Genomic DNA, 16006 nt, shown 5'->3' with positions numbered 1-16006 from the left:
TTTTCGAGTTTCTTATGGTTTATAGTTTTTATTTTGTTGTTTTCCCCTTTTAGACTTTAGACTTTAGACTTTATTTATTGATTATCCGAATCTTCAACTAAATTAGATGTTACTTAAATTTTTCTATTTTACAAATTCTCTTCGAGTTATCTGTAGAAGTCTAATATTTGTCATTAGTCTAATCTGCGCACCGACGTTTTATCTCGTCCCTTAGAGAGCCATTTAACAAGTACCCTTATCAGTCTCCTGCCATTGAACAGATCATTAGTTATGTAATTGTAGGATTTTAGCGTAGAATCATAATATATAGGTAAGTTTCATATAAAAACCGGCCCAACAAAGAGCGCACTCTTCACGGTTAGCATGCGTCGTTTCCGAATGAAGCATTAACATTTGGTGTCAAGACAGTGTATTCCAGGGAGGATTGTCAAGATATATTAAGTCACAGTGGAACATGCGTAAGATAAAGTCTAATACCCCCAGAGAGAGAGACTATGTATAGTGATTTTAAAGCACCGCATCAATCGTTATCGTGGCCTGTATTTTTTACTCGCATCCTCTTGCAAGTTGCCATATATAGTCAGCGTCACTTCATTAGTTGATGTGGAACCCAATAATTTTTTTTTTTAAAATCCGATCTTTTTCTCGCTCCTCGTTCCGTTCTCCTCCATCCAGCCGCTTCATCTTCATCTGGGATTCGTCTTCCTTTGTTCGTCCATGGCGAGCCATCCAAGACGAGCTCCGGATCACCAAATCTGTGGACAACCCATCTCGCGAGTCATGGATAAAGCGAGGCCAGACCTGGAGGCACGACTCCACATCCAGACTTGGAGGAGCAATGATGGAGCCGAGAAGTTTCCGCGGATGTTGCGGGATGTTCCCTAACAATTAATATATCAACTTGCTTTTCTTTTGATATACGGATGCAACGTCATACAAAGAGATAGGCTCTGTTTAGTTCAACATTCCCAAGGGACTTTCAGTCCAAAAGCCCATTGAAAAAAAATTTAAGTGTTTGGTTCAGCATTTTGAGGCGTCCTTGACCAAATGCTGGCATTTGAAATGCTAAAAGTCCAAGCATTTCGGAAATGCAAATCAACCTCTACTATTAATCCGTTGATTTTTTTTTTTTTTTTTTTAAACCGATTGTCTTCCCCATATATCCCAATCGCTATTAATCAGCGACGGAGTTTCATCGGATTTTATTTTTATATTTAAAAAAATAATAAAAAACTCGTTGCAAATGTTGGGTTTGCCTTTTTTCTTTTTTTTGTCATTTTTATCTTTTAACAATCAATAACCCAACTTTTTATCGATACACTAGAATAATCATTAATTAACAAAGATGAATAATACTACAATAATTTTAAAAAAATTCAAAGTTAAAAACAAACCTAAAAGAACCCTAGGCCAAGAATTGAGCTTTGCATCTACTCTATAGTCAAATTCTTTTAATATACTTTTAAAATAAATTTACTAATATATATCTTTTACATTACTCTCAACATGAAAATGTAAAATATTATATAGTCATTATCTCTTTTTTGCAATTTTAAAAATACTAAAACTAAAAAACTTAATTTGGTTACACTAAAGGGTTTTTCAAATATATGTTTACCAAATAGTCTTGCATTTCACTAAAGCACTTTTCAGTTATAGTTTACCAAACAGTCTAGCATTTCGGAAAATCCCTTTACCTTGAAGGTATTTGCATTCTCCCAAGGGCATTTCCCCAAAACCGAACCAAACGGGCCCTATATCCCTAAAGAAGATTCCATGGATGTGTTATGTATAAAAAAAGGCTAAACAAAGTGCAAACCACAATAAAATACTCATAATTTCCTTTGTGAGATTCCTCCGTTTGGCATCAAGCCCCGATTTGTTTCCTCCATAGCCCTAACTATTTCTCTAAAAGCAGCGAGCCCTAATTTTCCCTCCAATCACCAAGCCCTAGTTATTTTCCCACGTCGATTGAGCATGTGAGTAAGAGATTATGACAATGTTGATTGAGTGTGAGAGACAATGACAGCGTGCGAGTTAGCGATCGAAATTTGAAATTGAGATTGTCCAAGTGTTGGAACGAAGAAAGAGGAATCGTAGCAACATTTGAGAGAGAGAACTGTACAGCATCATTAGAGTGAGAGAGTCCATGCTGGACTAATTTTTTGAGTTAAAAAGCAATGGCAAAATAAACATTTTATGATAAATGCCACGTAGGACTTGTGATTAAATTTTATCACAAAAAACACTTAAGTGATTGTTTTTCTTTGATTTGATGCTTAAGTGATCCAGCGAAAATTGTTGACACTAAAATAAGTGTCGTGATGTCCTTTTCCCCTACTTGGCCCATCCTTGTTCTCAATTTTTTTTCCTCTCTCCCCCTTTTTCCTTCATTAAGGTGGTAGATTGATTGCTCATCAGCCACATTTTTGCACCATTCATGCTTGAGAAGGGAAAGTGGTGAAATCTTTCATAAGTATCGTCCTTAAAGCAGTCATCTTCACTGTTTTTGGTAGGGGTGTGCAAAATACCCGGGAACCGCCCGGAACCGGCAGTTCTTGAGGGAATCGGTCCGGTTCCCGGTTTCAATTTTTCGGAACCGGTGGGTACCAGTCCGGTTCCCGGTTCCATGGGCGGATCCACCCACTCGGACTGGACTGGAACATTTTTAATATTTCAAAAAAAAAATTACTAAAAGAAACCCTAGATTAGATCTCATTTCCTCACTCCCTTCGTATTCGGTTCTCTCTCTTTGTCTCTTCCTCGGTTCCTCCTAATCCTATCGTCATTTTGATTCCTCCTCGAGTGTTGACGCCACCGCTGCTACTCCTCCACCGTTGTTGTTCGCCCCCTCGCGTCGGCCGCCACCCACCACAGCCGCGGAAAATTGTTCCACGACCATTCTATGTTGAAAACCCAACCATAGACCTCCTCCCCTCCGTTCTATGTTGAAAACCAAAATTATTTCGCATCAAGATCGGTTCCATGGATCCATCCGAGAACCGGACCGGACCAGCGTCCGATTCCCGGGTGGATCCATGCAACAAACGGGTGGATCCCGGTTCTAATTTTCCGGAACTGGTCCTTAGCGGGCGGTTCCCGGTTCTAGGTTGGGAACCGCCTGCCCGAACCATGCACACCCCTAGTTGTTGGTATCTTCCTTCATCAACGTGGTGCAATATATGGCCTGTCTACATGGTATTTCTGAGGTTTCCCACTCCTTACGAGCACAAATTTTCCTAGCCCAATTAAGCGCAAATATAACATCATTCACTTGAACCTAAAATTTAGTCACCATAGTTGGCCTAGAAATACCCGGACTCTAATTTAATCTTCTCCAACTTCATGCTAATCTTTGCACAAATTGGATTTGTTCATAACTTCTTGAGAAAAATGTCAAAAAAATCCTAAATTTATTGTATGATGGCAAATTTAGTTATAAACCTTTTAATGTAACTAATTTAGTCCAAACCTTTTTACAATTTGCCAATATAGTCATTTTGGCTAATTTTGGCCTAAATCATTAATGTGAATGGCGGCCGTCCTATGTGATATTATCGGTGCTAATGTGGACAATTTTTGCAACTTTTTAAAAAAAAATTTGACTTTTTTAGTACCTTTTCCTCCTTACTTTTTTTCCCCCAACTCTAGGCTAGCGACCTTGCCGACCAACCATCCGCCATGGGCAAGGGTCTTTGTGCCCTTGCCACTATTGGCAAGGGCAACATAACCCTTGCCTAGATCAAGCAAGGCTCGTGCGCCCTCATTGGCCTAAGTTGGAAATAACTGAAAGAAAAGAAAATAAAAAAACAAAAAAATAATAAATTCAGAAAAATTTTAAAACATGTTGCAAAAATTATCCATGTCAATACCAGTAATGCCACGTAGGATAACTAATGTCTACGTTAGTAATTTCTTACCAAAATTGACCAAAAGGATTGCATTGGCAAATTGCCAAAATATTTAGTATTAAATTGGACAAATTGAAATATTTAGAACTAAATTAACATATGTACAATTAGTTTAGACTTATCCCAACTTCCTCTGCTATCCTCTCCATTAACATTGTGATTATCCCTTCAAACATCTCAATTGTAGCCTTTTCTCTTGATAGCCAAATGTATACATTGAAGGTTTGACTAAAGTTATTATCAACTACATCAAGGGTTGATATCTGTCTTGATGAAAGCCCTACCAAATTGCTCAACGCTAGCCTCACGAAGTCTTTGAAACCTTTAGGGCACTTCATATTCAAATTAGCCATTGCTCGGTTAAAATCAATTTCAAATGTACTCCTCATAGCTTGCTAGGGGAGTTTCCTAAGAGCATCCCTTCTATGCAATATTTCCCTCTCTTAGGCCTTATCCTATTGGGATTGACTCTTAGCATCCAGTTAAACTCTCATTGAAACTAGTTTGCAAATGGGGATAGCCTTGAATTTGGTTTATTTAGTTACTGCAACGAAAATCACCTAATAAAAACATGGGTTAATATCACGAAGAATTTCAAAATGGTACATCCGTGATAAATTTACTCAAAACTAAAATTCCAAACCGATATATCTGTGACAAATTTACCAAAAACTAAAATCTCAAACTGATACACATGTGACAAATTTAACTTTCATTAGTTTTTATTAAATTTTACTGTTAAATTGTTAAGTTGGATGCCATTGACTGGTGTACCGATAAGGGGTTTTATCCTCTGCTTGTCACATATGTACTGATTTATGATTTTTTGTGATATTAATCTAATTTAACGGAAATTAATGGAGGGTAAATTTGTCATAAACATACCAATTTGGGGTTTTTGATGGTCGAAAAATTAGTTTTGGTAAATTTGTCACAAATATACCAATTTAGAGTATTTGATGGTCAAAAAATCAGTATGTGGTAAATTTATCATATGTTTACCAGTTTATGTTTTTTTAGTGGTTTAAGCCTAAAAAGAAGAAGAAAAAGAAGCAAATCACATAGATGATTGCACTATTGTGGCTTATGAACATTTAAAGACAAAATGTGAGATATTACTTTTTGTTGGTTACTTATGAAAGAACAACCCTTGCCTCTGCCGGGAACCCAATGCGCGCTCCACACCCCAACTCGCCCTCTTCTCTCCTTCTCATGTTAGTGAATAACAAGAGAGAAACCAATTTGAAGATGCCGCATACTTAGAGCGTGCATGATAAAATTTATATTTCTTTATTTCTCCATTTCTTTGTTTCCGGGGATAGATTTAAAATAGAAATCCATTTGGTAACACAATTTAATTATTCCATTTCTAGAACATTTTATTCTAGAAATAGATTTGGAGAAGAAATTAGAAGCTAAAATTTTTAAGTTTTCAATTTTTGGAATAAAAATGAGAAATCAAAACTCTTTTCATCGTTCACTCTCGTCATTGCTTGTTGCCAACCGCCCATTGCTGATCGCTTGACTCGCCACCGGCCGTCCATCGTTGATCGGTTGACCACCGTCGGACGATGGCTTGGCCATCGATCATCGGTCGTTGGCCACTTGCCATTAGATGTTGGTCACTGATCGCCAGACACTTGCCACCAGATGCTAAATGTTGGATGTTGAACATTGCCGACCTATTGCGCATCGTCGGATGTCGGACTTCGGCCGCCCATCATTGGTGTTGGCCGCTGGAAGTCGGTTGTTGGCTGTTGGACGCCGGCCATTGGTCATCGGCCACTTGCCATCGGACGCTGCCTGTTGACCGCTAGACACTTGCAACCGAACGCCGAATGTTGAATACTGGACCCTCACCATTGGACGTTGGTCGCTCGTTGCCGGATGCCGGATGCCCATCGCTGGATGGCCGTTGCTAGACGTTGGCTATCGCCACCCCTAGAAATAGAAATTTTATTAGTTATCAAACGAATTTCTATTTTAAAATCAAAACTTTTGAATTGCTATCAAACACGTTTTTTACTTAGAAAATCGTTTGGGGAATATAAATTGATTTCTATTTCAGAAATTTTTTCCGTGTGCTTTTATCTTCCACAACCGCCCAAGCAAGTAGGAATATTTAATTATTTTCATGTCGTCCAAATAGCCAAAACAACATCCCTTGAATCGAGTCATGAGGAAGCACCCATCTAAGTCCATGGCACGTCTACATCCTGTTAAAACCTTCTTTTTCAACTCATAAGACCTTAGATAAAGCCTCTTAAAGACTTTGGGTGCTAGGTTAATTTCAATCTCAAATTTACAGTACATGTTAACTCTCTTAAGCTTCTCCTAATAAGTTCTCAGCATATCGTATTGCTGATCCTTACATGACTAAGTGCTTTCCAGAGGGCTCTCTATACCCTTTATTTTTATCATGCGTTGGGGCAGAGCTCTTACATCTGGATATCCATAGTTAAGCTTCCAAGTTATTCCTTTATATCTTTATTTAGATCTATTGTTATTATTAATGCACCGCTTGCCGCACGAGCAACTACCCTGATAATGACAAACTCAACCTACCCCTCTGGAAATTCCTGAAGAGGCCAAAAAAAAAAAAAAAAGAATGACGAGGAGAAGAGAGGAAAAGTTACAATTACTTTGAATAGCAATAGAATGATGACAAGGCAATAGACAGCAAGTTAGAGCTTCTAGAAATACATAAATACGGTATTCCACAATTATTGCTGTTGCGACGACCTTTCCTTTGTTCCTAATACACGACCAACCAACAAAAGACAATGACTAGTCCGAATCGATCTGAACGGGATGCTCTCACGATCTCATCCAACCATGTTCAGATTGATTGCCTTTGATCACATTGTAAGATGCACTTAGACATTGACATTTACCCGTGAGTGGCTAGCCTTTTCCCTAAGTTGTTATTGCTCGTAGTTACCAGAAGTTCCTCAATAAATAGACCCACTTTGCTTTCCCTGTTCGAGCCATCGCTGTTTCTTGTCTCTCAATTCATCATCTTCACCTATCTCTGATCAATATCGTCGACCTCTCTCTCTCTCATGGATTCATCCAAGGAGGTTTCGCTCGAGATCTTCCCCTACATCCGAGTCTTCAAAGACGGCAACTTTGAACGCCTCGCCGGCTTCGAGATCATGCCGCCTGGCCTTGACCCCAAGACCGGAGTCGAATCCAAGGACATTATCATCCTCCCTGACGCTGGCGTCTCTGCCCGGATCTACCGCCCCTCCTCAGCATCCACCACCACAAAACTCCCCCTCGTCCTCTACTTCCACGGCGGGGCCTTCATCATCTCGTCCATTGCTGACCCCAAATATCACTCCAGCCTCAATGCCCTTGTTGCCGAGTGCAACATTGTCCTCGTCTCCGTTGACTATCGCCGAGTCCCCGAGCACCCCCTCCCCGCGGCCTACGATGACTCCTGGGCTGCTCTGCAGTGGATCACTTCAGAGGAAGCCCGGGGCGAGCCGTGGCTCAGGGACCATGCTGACTTCGACCGGCTCTTCCTCGCCGGTGACAGCGGTGGCGCCAACATGTCGCACCACTTGGCCATGCGACTCAGGTACGGTACAATAACAAACGTGAAGATGCCGAGTGTGTTTTCCAGTATAAGTTACTTTAAGATCTCATCGCTGTGTTACGTCTAATTAGAATTGTAAAACATAAAAATTTTTGTTGTGGAAGCACTATTTAATATCGTTGACAGCAGTAGTGAATTTTTTTTTTTTTTTTTTGTAAAATCTCCTAAATTCATTATCATCTTCGCTAAGGGATGACGTACTAGGCAAGCGGGTCAAGCTCTCGGGGATCGGGATGGTACAACCGTACTTCTGGGGCGAGAAGCCGATCGGGGCAGAGGTGGCGGACCCTGGCCGGAAGGCGTGGGTGGACAGCTGGTGGCGGTTCGTGTGCGTGTCGGACAAGGGGTGCGATGACCCGCTGATCAACCCGTTCGCGGTCGGGGCTGCCGGAGTGGAAGGGCTGGCGTGCAAGAACGTGCTGGTGATCGTGAGCGAGAAGGACATCTTGCGGGACAGAGGGAGGGTGTACTACGAGAAGCTGGTGGAGAGCGGCGGGCCGGCCGCGGTAGAGTTCATGGAGATCGAGGGCGTGGATCATGTGTTCCATATCTTCGACCCGAGCTGCGAGGAGGCCAAGAGGCTGTTCAAACGCGTGGCCTCGTTCGTGAACAGTGATGGTGATGATCGCAAGGAAGGAGATCGTAATGTCAAAGGTGCATGAAACGGTTTGAGGGCGTTTTCAAAGTTTGTCTTTTACTTTTCCTCGTCGCTGATGGAGTCTCTGGTCGTCGTCGAGATGTCGTTTGTCGTGGTGAAAGAACGTGGCCGTCGATACATTCCTGGCCACGAGAGTCGTGGATAGCTTTTGTCAATTCCTGATTATTTTACTATTATTTTATGGTTATCGACGATTCGACGTTGCTGATCTTCTGACCCGACCAACCCGGGCCAGAGAAACGCGTGTCATGTTCTGACTTTCCTTTTGAAGTTCTAGACTTTCGTTCATTAAAAGTGAACTTCGTACATAGCGGTCGTTTCCCAAGCTATTCGTTTATTTATAGTTTTTTTTTACCCTGTTCAACATAAACTTTAATTATTGATCATCTTCACCTTCAACCGAATTAAATGTTACTTTCTTTTACTAAATTTTCTTCTCATAAATTTTCTCCAATTTACAGTAATAATTTATGATAAGCACGTAAATTTCATACCAGTCTACTCCAACAAAGCAGGCAGTCTTCACAACGATTGGCTCGTGTGGCTGCTAAGTAAAGCAATGACGATGCATGCCCAAGTTCTTGTCTCATGTGCGCCCACGGTGCGATGGGGTGGCAACATCTTTGTCAACTCCATTCATCGTCCCCCATTGAAAGGAGACAGGAGACCTGCCCCGTTATTTAGTATAAGAGATCATGTCACATAGGCTCGCGGATAAACCGTCTCCTTTCCTTTCCCTTTCTTGGATAAGAACAAATTGGTAACTGAATTGTTTGAATGGGGATACAAGCAAAGAAGAGAACAAAGGGCTAAATTTCTAACAAGCCGCAGTGTCTACCGATCAAGCCAACGTAACAATTAGTCCCGGAACACCGCCACAAAAGATGATACAGAGTTGTGCAGGATGCAGGTAACATAAGATGCCAATTCGGAGGGCCTTAGAAGACTACGGTATCAGCATGGTCCCTAAGGTCTGAACTATGTTGGAAGACATGAGGTTGGAGACGTGCTCCTCAAGGTGCTTCTTGGCGTCTTGCCTTCCCACATTTGCGATCGCTAGCTTCTCCGGTGGCAATTCGTCCTCCTCCTGCACCGCCTTGTTATACTTGATTGCCAAATTCAGCATCTCCTGCAAGATTGGAAGGAAAAAAAAAAGAAAAAAAGAAAATCAACTCATTTTGATTGTACCATAAATAGAAATCAAACAACGTCCACCCACCAACCAACTGATATGATATTCATAATGAACTGCAGAAGAAGATGGGTTTCCTGTGGCCCTACCATATGGATATTGTGGCCAGCCACTACTCGTTATTGGACTTTAATAAGATGCAAACGATCACGAGTTACACTCAATGGCCAACAACCCTCCTCTCACTTTCCTAATCCTGCCACAGGGGTGAATTATATATATCCTACATTAACTTAAAGGGATCTACAAGGAAAACCCATATTCAAGTCTTCATACTTGAGGCATTTATTACACTGCCATACACAATGTCATCCACGTCCATTGCCGTGGATGTGTCCTAATATATCTGTAACAACTGTCCAGAGTATGCACCAAGAATCATGTAAAGCTTTGACTAGAGATTGTCACCAATCAATTGTTGCCCTGTTGCCTTCCATTGAATAGGTCTTTGCCAATCCGTTTAAAAGAGGGTGGGGGGTTATATCTGCAGTGTACTTTCATTAATAGTTTTTGGAAGAGAATATACCAAAGAATGAACCACACTATGTAACCAATCTATATTACAAAACAAACGACTATATTTTTTCCCCTGGATGCTTTCTTCTCAGCCTAGATGTAAAGCATAAAGCACATGACCTTAGCTTTTGGATGATAAAGCATGAATCTTTCTCCTACCCCCCAAAAAAAAACCACCTAAAACAAGGATCTGAATTTGCAAACAATCATTTGTTTTGCAAGAAATGACAGCTTTTCAACATCCAGTTCAATGAAATCTATACGCATTGCAAGCTAATCGATCTTTGATTAATTAGGAAAAAATGGACATCAGATGAAAATATGCTTAAGCAAAAGGGTCTTGTCTTGCATTGTCTAGATTCCACCTCTAAGTGACTGGCGCAACCAATTCTCCAATCTAGATGCAACAGATTAAGACCTTGACTTACCTGAACAGTCTGTTCATTGGTTTTAGAATGCGTGTCAAAACGGCGAAGCGTCAAGCCATCTGTCCATTTCTTCTTGTGAAGATTAAGTAGCATTTTTTCCTCAAGTTCATTCTTTCTGTAATTGATGGCAATTGAGTAATAGTGTCTGTTCAGCCCATGGATCAATGCCTAGAAACATGAAGTCAACCCCATGAGATAAGATGAAAACTCAATATTAAAAAAGAATACTATCTGGTCAAAACTCACCTGGATGGACGGTTTGTTGAGATGTCCAAGGTTGGAGGTTGTCTGCCTGGGTTCTTGGCCAAGCATCATGGTTTGTGGGTTGATCAAACGGAAGGCATCAATCACCACCTTCCCTTTGACACTCTGGATGGGATCCACCACTACTGCAACCGCACGCTGATTTAGAGCCTCAAAACTCTGATTTTATAAGAACACAGCACAAGTAAAAAGCAGCCTTGTTAACAATTGGATCAAACTGGAAACCTATAAGCAATTATAGTCGAGCAAAAAAAGACAAAAGAAACCAATCACATGATCATCAACCAAGGGTGTAAATATTTGAAATATCCTGAGGTACAGCTCTCTGAGTGAATTCCCAAAGCCACAACCTTCAACCGGGGGTGAGCATGGTTCCAAGGTAAAATCAGGAATTGAAAAACAAGACTCGTCTAGGTTCTGGTGGAATTCAGTCCGGTTCCCAGTCCCATTTTTTTTTAACCTGCACTATGTTGTTCGGTTCTCGGTTCCCAGGTAGAAACTGAACTAAACCGGATCGGAACTCAAAAACCAGACCACCTACGTAATGCCCAAACCAAGTCTAATCACAGATCTCTCTTCCAACCACAGATGAGAGCTAAACTCTAGCTCATTTCATTAGCTAATCTCTAGGTGATCAGTCCTTAATATGCCATCTCGAACAGTAAACAAAAACAAGAGACTACAGATCAAAAACAGCATAAACTCTTATACTTTCTCATTGAACTCTTATACTTCCTCATTGAAGCACCATAGCAATATTAACTCCTGCTAATGATGGGCATGTAATCAATTGCGAGCTACTGATAATGTCAAATAAACTCTTTTTTCATGGTTGCTATAGAGAAATGGAGAATCTTCATATTTGTTATTGTGTTCACTTTCATTTTGCTTAACAAAAAATAAAATGATAAAAAAGGAAATTGGCCAGTTCCCGGATAGACTCTAGAACTGACTCTAGAACTTGTGACAAGATAGGTTTCTGGTTCCAGGATACGCAGGGTAGGTTCTAGGTTCCAAAAATTTAGGGAACCGATTCCAACAGATTGGTTCTAGGACTTGGACCAACCTAGAAGAAGCGCATTGTTTTCATAGAGTCTGGGGACAAAATGATATAGGTAACAAGTTGATGAATAAAAGATACTCCATACTTATACTTACAGACTCACATGCCGTACTATCATAACTCTTAACTACATCACCAACCAATAGTTGTTGTAAGGCCAAAAGGTCATACCATTTGTAACTACAATTTACATGCTGCCTATAAGAATGAAATATAGGGTAAAAGAGATGACCTGCTGAGTGTTGATGTCCACACCAGAAAGCCAACATCCAAAGCCAGGATGAGAGTGGTACCAACCTACCACCATCTCTGGTCTGCAATGCAGAACACATAATAAGCACATAATACATAAACATATGTTGCGACATATATGCATATAGAAAAAAACCCAGACTAAGGATGACTGACATTGATAGATAAGGCAGTTGAAATAAAATAGAAATCCTAATCACAGGTTACAATTGGAGTTTCATGCTGGTGCCTATCTGACCTGTTGCGTGATAGCATTTGATGATAAAATAGCCAGTATTTAGCTCAAGAACCATCCACAAAAATTCAGCCCAAGATAAATATAAACAATTAGAAAATTGAAGTTCTACCTAGTCAAAGAGGCACATCCTTAGCACATATATATTATACTGGTGAACGGTGACTACAATAAACAGCTAGGACGGAAAGGGACAAAAATGTCTCATTTCAGTAAAGATCGTGAAACCTCATATCGATTGACCCAGAAAGCCTTGAAAAAAAAAAATCGTTGTTTGTCAGTCATGAACGTAGAATATTTAGCATGAGAATCATCACCATTCACTTTCTGAGTTAATCGAAGAATACAATCTGGCAGATGGAAGATCTATCATATAACATATCAAGCTCATCATGGCCATGACATCCATAATTCTATGCTACCATACCACTTCTTAATTGGAGAGAGAATTGGAGACTATTAATCATTGTTCAGCACATAATTAGATAAACATTCACATATGTATTACACAAGCATTACCATGCATGATAAACAGAGAACCATGAATTTCAACATGCTCGTCATCTAGATAGGTAAAATCATATCAGCAGATTACCATGAAGTTCGTTCAACATGGAAGTCATCTTTAAAAAGAAAAAAAAAAGAAAGTCAAGCTTCGTTTTTACCAGCAATTAGAATTTTCTCATAACTACTATCTGCATAAAACCTCATCAGCTTATCATAAACTGAAGGCCTTGTAAAGATCATCAATTCCTTCAGAGAGACCATAATATAAACAACCAAGTCTTTATCAGGTGCAATACCCAGTGTTGCCAGTCCCCAAACCACCTACTTAATATAGAACCATACTTCTTCAGGATATATGCAGTTCACTGAGAAAGCTTGGTAGGTTGGAATTCTCAACGAGATAGGATAAGAAGATAACTAACTTCTTTAGGAGAAATGCAATTGACTGATGAAAGCCCTGTAAAATTATCTGCTCTAGAGAAACTTCTGCTAACTTCTTGAAATCGAATGCTGTTCACTTCTGTAATTCATCGACTGCTAAGCAAAGTTACAGGAATCGAATTCTGATATTCTTTTTTCATCATATCATTATGAGTCCCCCGGTCTCAACTAAAAAATTCCAGACACGGCATGAAAGGATAAGTTAAGCAGCTCCATCTTAACACTGAGTATCAAATTCAAAATCCATCCAGAAGCTAAGATACATCATTGTGACTAAGTAGTAGTTTCTAACTTCAAACTGCATATAATTTTTCTAAAATTCACTTTCTCATCAAAAGTTAAGCAATCCTCTGAAGAACTACTCTACATTATAGCTTGATGAAAGGGCCTTGATACGATTAAGCAAAAATAGATTGACAACTGTCCATCCAGTCAGCAAAAAAAAAAAAAAAAAAAAAAAAAAGGCAAATCGCACCAAGCGTGTGAAGAATTACCTTCCAGTCTGTTTGAGCATGTCAAGCATGTTGGTCTGGAACACATGATCGACGGCCTCGACACTGACACCGGTACCACTCTGCGGCATAGCAAACACATCGACGACTCGGACGGTGTACTCATCCACAAACTCCCCAAGCATCAAGCCCATCACTTCCATGGGAACCCCAGCCCTCCCTGGTCGGTCAAATCCAAATCCAAATTTAGAGAAAGCAAGATACCAGCCAAGAACCATTGAATTTATCTACCAAAATGCCTACTACATAAGTGAACTCATTGAATTTATCTACCCAAATGCCTACCACTTAAAAAAATAGCATCTTGTCCAATGTCCACCTTGAGAGTTAAGTGACCTAACTCAATTTATCTACGAAATTGCTTGCTAAAATTGAGCATATAATGTCTTGTACAATGTCTGAAGACTCAATGAAGGATTACTCCTAGGCATTGCATTGTATAGGTGCATAGCTTAATAACCAGCAAAACTCCATTAAATACACATTTCTCATTACAAGCCTAAAAGAATACCATAGAAAGATCCACAATTATCTCTTCGGTTCTCTGTTTTCACAGAATACACAGTTCATGCATTGCAAAATCCTTCTCCAATTCTAGATTGTAGGTGTCTCATTCCGTGTTGATGAATTAGATTAACTAAAAATAGTACATTTAGCCTGAAACCACAATAAATGTAGAATGAAAACCAATTTTCCACTGCCAGAGAAACATATAGCATGCCAGAAAGGAAACGAAAAGATTGACCACACCAGGACTGTAAAGAGTTAGCAGATACAAGCCACGAATGAAACCAGAATATCAGCTGAATCCCAATTGAAAAGCGGCAAGGAGCAATAGACCGGATGAACAGAACTACACCAAAGTACGAATCAAAGCATTCAAATAAATCCAAGGGAAACACCAAATCCATTCACGAAAACCGCAGTCACGATAAAAATCAAAACTTCGAGCCATCAACCAAATTAAAACCAACATACTGAACGAGCAGCCAAATTAGACATAGCAATCACGCAACAACAGCACATCGCAGGCCCAAAGAAAATCTTACATGACCTGGCAATAAGCAAATTGTCCACACACATTCAGCGAGAGCGAGAGAGAGAGAGAGAGAGAGAGAGAGAGAGAGAGAGAGACCTGAACTAATATCTAACAACACGCAAAACCACGGAACAGATCCGAAAGCTCAAATTCGACTCCAAGACACAAACTTTCCCGACCCCTCGACACTAAAAATGGGGGCCCAACAGAAACCACGCGGCAAGAAACCCTAACCGATCCTTCGGCAGCGGTAGAGAAAAGCAACCGGCATTACCGATTAGGGTTTTTTTTTTTTTTTTTTTTTTTCACGTCGAACTGTCGAATCGAGCGACCGCAAGCGAAAGACGAAGCGAGAGAGAGAAGGGGGAAAACTATACCGTGCTTGAGCATCTTGAGGAGGGCGAGGGAGGAGATGTAGACCTGCTCGGAGGAATCGAGGGTCGGGGAGTCCGGGGGCGGGTGGCCCAGAGCACCTCCGGCGCCGGCGAACATCCTCTGAAGCCTCTCCATACCGGACATCCAAGTTCGGGATCAAACCGCGACCGCGCCCCTCTCTCTCTCTCTTCGTCCTCTCGAGTTTCTCTGTAGCAGCTGTGAACCGATGTGTAGGAGAGAGGAAGCAGGAGGAAAGGGGAGGAGAAGGAGTTTTGGATGACTTTTGCTGCAAGCCAAGCGAGAAGCTCGTGCTGCCGTTTGGGCTTTTGGGAGGCCCTGATGATTTGCTTGGGCGGGCTCGGACGATGCGTTTCGGAGCGGAACTGGGCCCGAACCGAGCCCGGTGGGGACCGGACGAGCGGGTTGGCAGGGCTTTTGTCGAGGAAGTGGGTCTCGAGGGAATTCCCGAGGCAGAGGGCCTCGTCCAGCTTCGCCCGCAGGCGGGCTCCTCGGGTCCCTGTTGATCAGCGACTCGCCTCCGCCTCCGCCTCCGCCGTCGCGTCCAGGTGCGAGAGAAGGGGCGAGCGAGGAATCGGAATGGCGAGGGCGAGGGAGGGAGAAGGTGGGGCTGGTGCAGGGGTGTCGGGAGAGGAGCGAGGTGGAGTCGACAGAGCGAAGAAGCTATTCTGAGCACTTCTCTTCGAGGGGTTTAAGGTGGCCTGAGCTGAGCATCTGCGGTATAAACTTCACTTGGAGAAAGGGGCTTTTAGCTCACGGTAGTTGACTTGAAAAAGAAGAAGTTAATATCATACTAAAAACAAAAAATTAATATCATATAAAATCTTAAACTGGTATATTTATGATAAATTATTTCAAATTAATTTTTTGATTATCAAAAACTTTAAATTAGTATTTCTATGAATATTATGAAAAATTATAAATATGTACATCTATAATAAATCTCAAACTAGTGTCAATGTTATCAAAATTTAACAAAACTAACATAGGATAA

General features: G+C 40.9%; 2 protein-coding genes across 2 annotated transcripts; one reads left to right on the top strand and one right to left on the bottom strand.

Annotated features, from left to right (window-relative positions):
- Positions 1-6797: 6797 nt before the first annotated feature.
- On the top strand, positions 6798-8475 carry LOC104447914 (probable carboxylesterase 2). Its single transcript, XM_010061659.3, has 2 exons — positions 6798-7494; positions 7703-8475. The coding sequence occupies exons 1-2, from the start codon at positions 6974-6976 to the stop codon at positions 8172-8174; spliced, it is 993 nt and encodes a 330-aa protein (XP_010059961.2). The 5' UTR covers positions 6798-6973; the 3' UTR covers positions 8175-8475.
- Positions 8476-8878: 403 nt separating this feature from the next.
- Positions 8879-15255, bottom strand: LOC104447919 (26S proteasome non-ATPase regulatory subunit 14 homolog). The gene is made up of 6 exons (XM_010061662.3): positions 14997-15255; positions 13563-13740; positions 11866-11947; positions 10553-10729; positions 10307-10474; positions 8879-9299 (listed from the first exon to the last, which is right to left on the bottom strand). The coding sequence occupies exons 1-6, from the start codon at positions 15136-15138 to the stop codon at positions 9117-9119; spliced, it is 930 nt and encodes a 309-aa protein (XP_010059964.2). The 5' UTR covers positions 15139-15255; the 3' UTR covers positions 8879-9116.
- Between the last annotated feature and the right edge of the window lie 751 nt (positions 15256-16006).

Source organism: Eucalyptus grandis, chromosome 6 (genome assembly GCF_016545825.1).
Source record: "Eucalyptus grandis isolate ANBG69807.140 chromosome 6, ASM1654582v1, whole genome shotgun sequence".
Classification (NCBI taxonomy): domain Eukaryota; kingdom Viridiplantae; phylum Streptophyta; class Magnoliopsida; order Myrtales; family Myrtaceae; genus Eucalyptus; species Eucalyptus grandis.
Note: the sequence above shows the minus strand (reverse complement) of the source record. Positions and strands in the feature narration are given on the sequence as shown.

Bases quoted from the DNA above. Each gene is read 5' to 3' on its own strand.
- LOC104447914 (XM_010061659.3), top strand. From the start codon at position 6,974: ATGGATTCATCCAAGGAGGTTTCGCTCGAGATCTTCCCCTACATCCGA. The intron at 7,495-7,702 runs GTACGGTACAAT...ATCTTCGCTAAG, and splicing joins CACTTGGCCATGCGACTCAG to GGATGACGTACTAGGCAAGC.
- LOC104447919 (XM_010061662.3), bottom strand. From the start codon at position 15,138: ATGTCCGGTATGGAGAGGCTTCAGAGGATGTTCGCCGGCGCCGGAGGT. The intron at 11,948-13,562 runs GTAATTCTTCAC...TCTGCATTGCAG, and splicing joins ATGCTCAAACAGACTGGAAG to ACCAGAGATGGTGGTAGGTT. The intron at 9,300-10,306 runs GTAAGTCAAGGT...CCAATCTTGCAG, and splicing joins CCAATGAACAGACTGTTCAG to GAGATGCTGAATTTGGCAAT.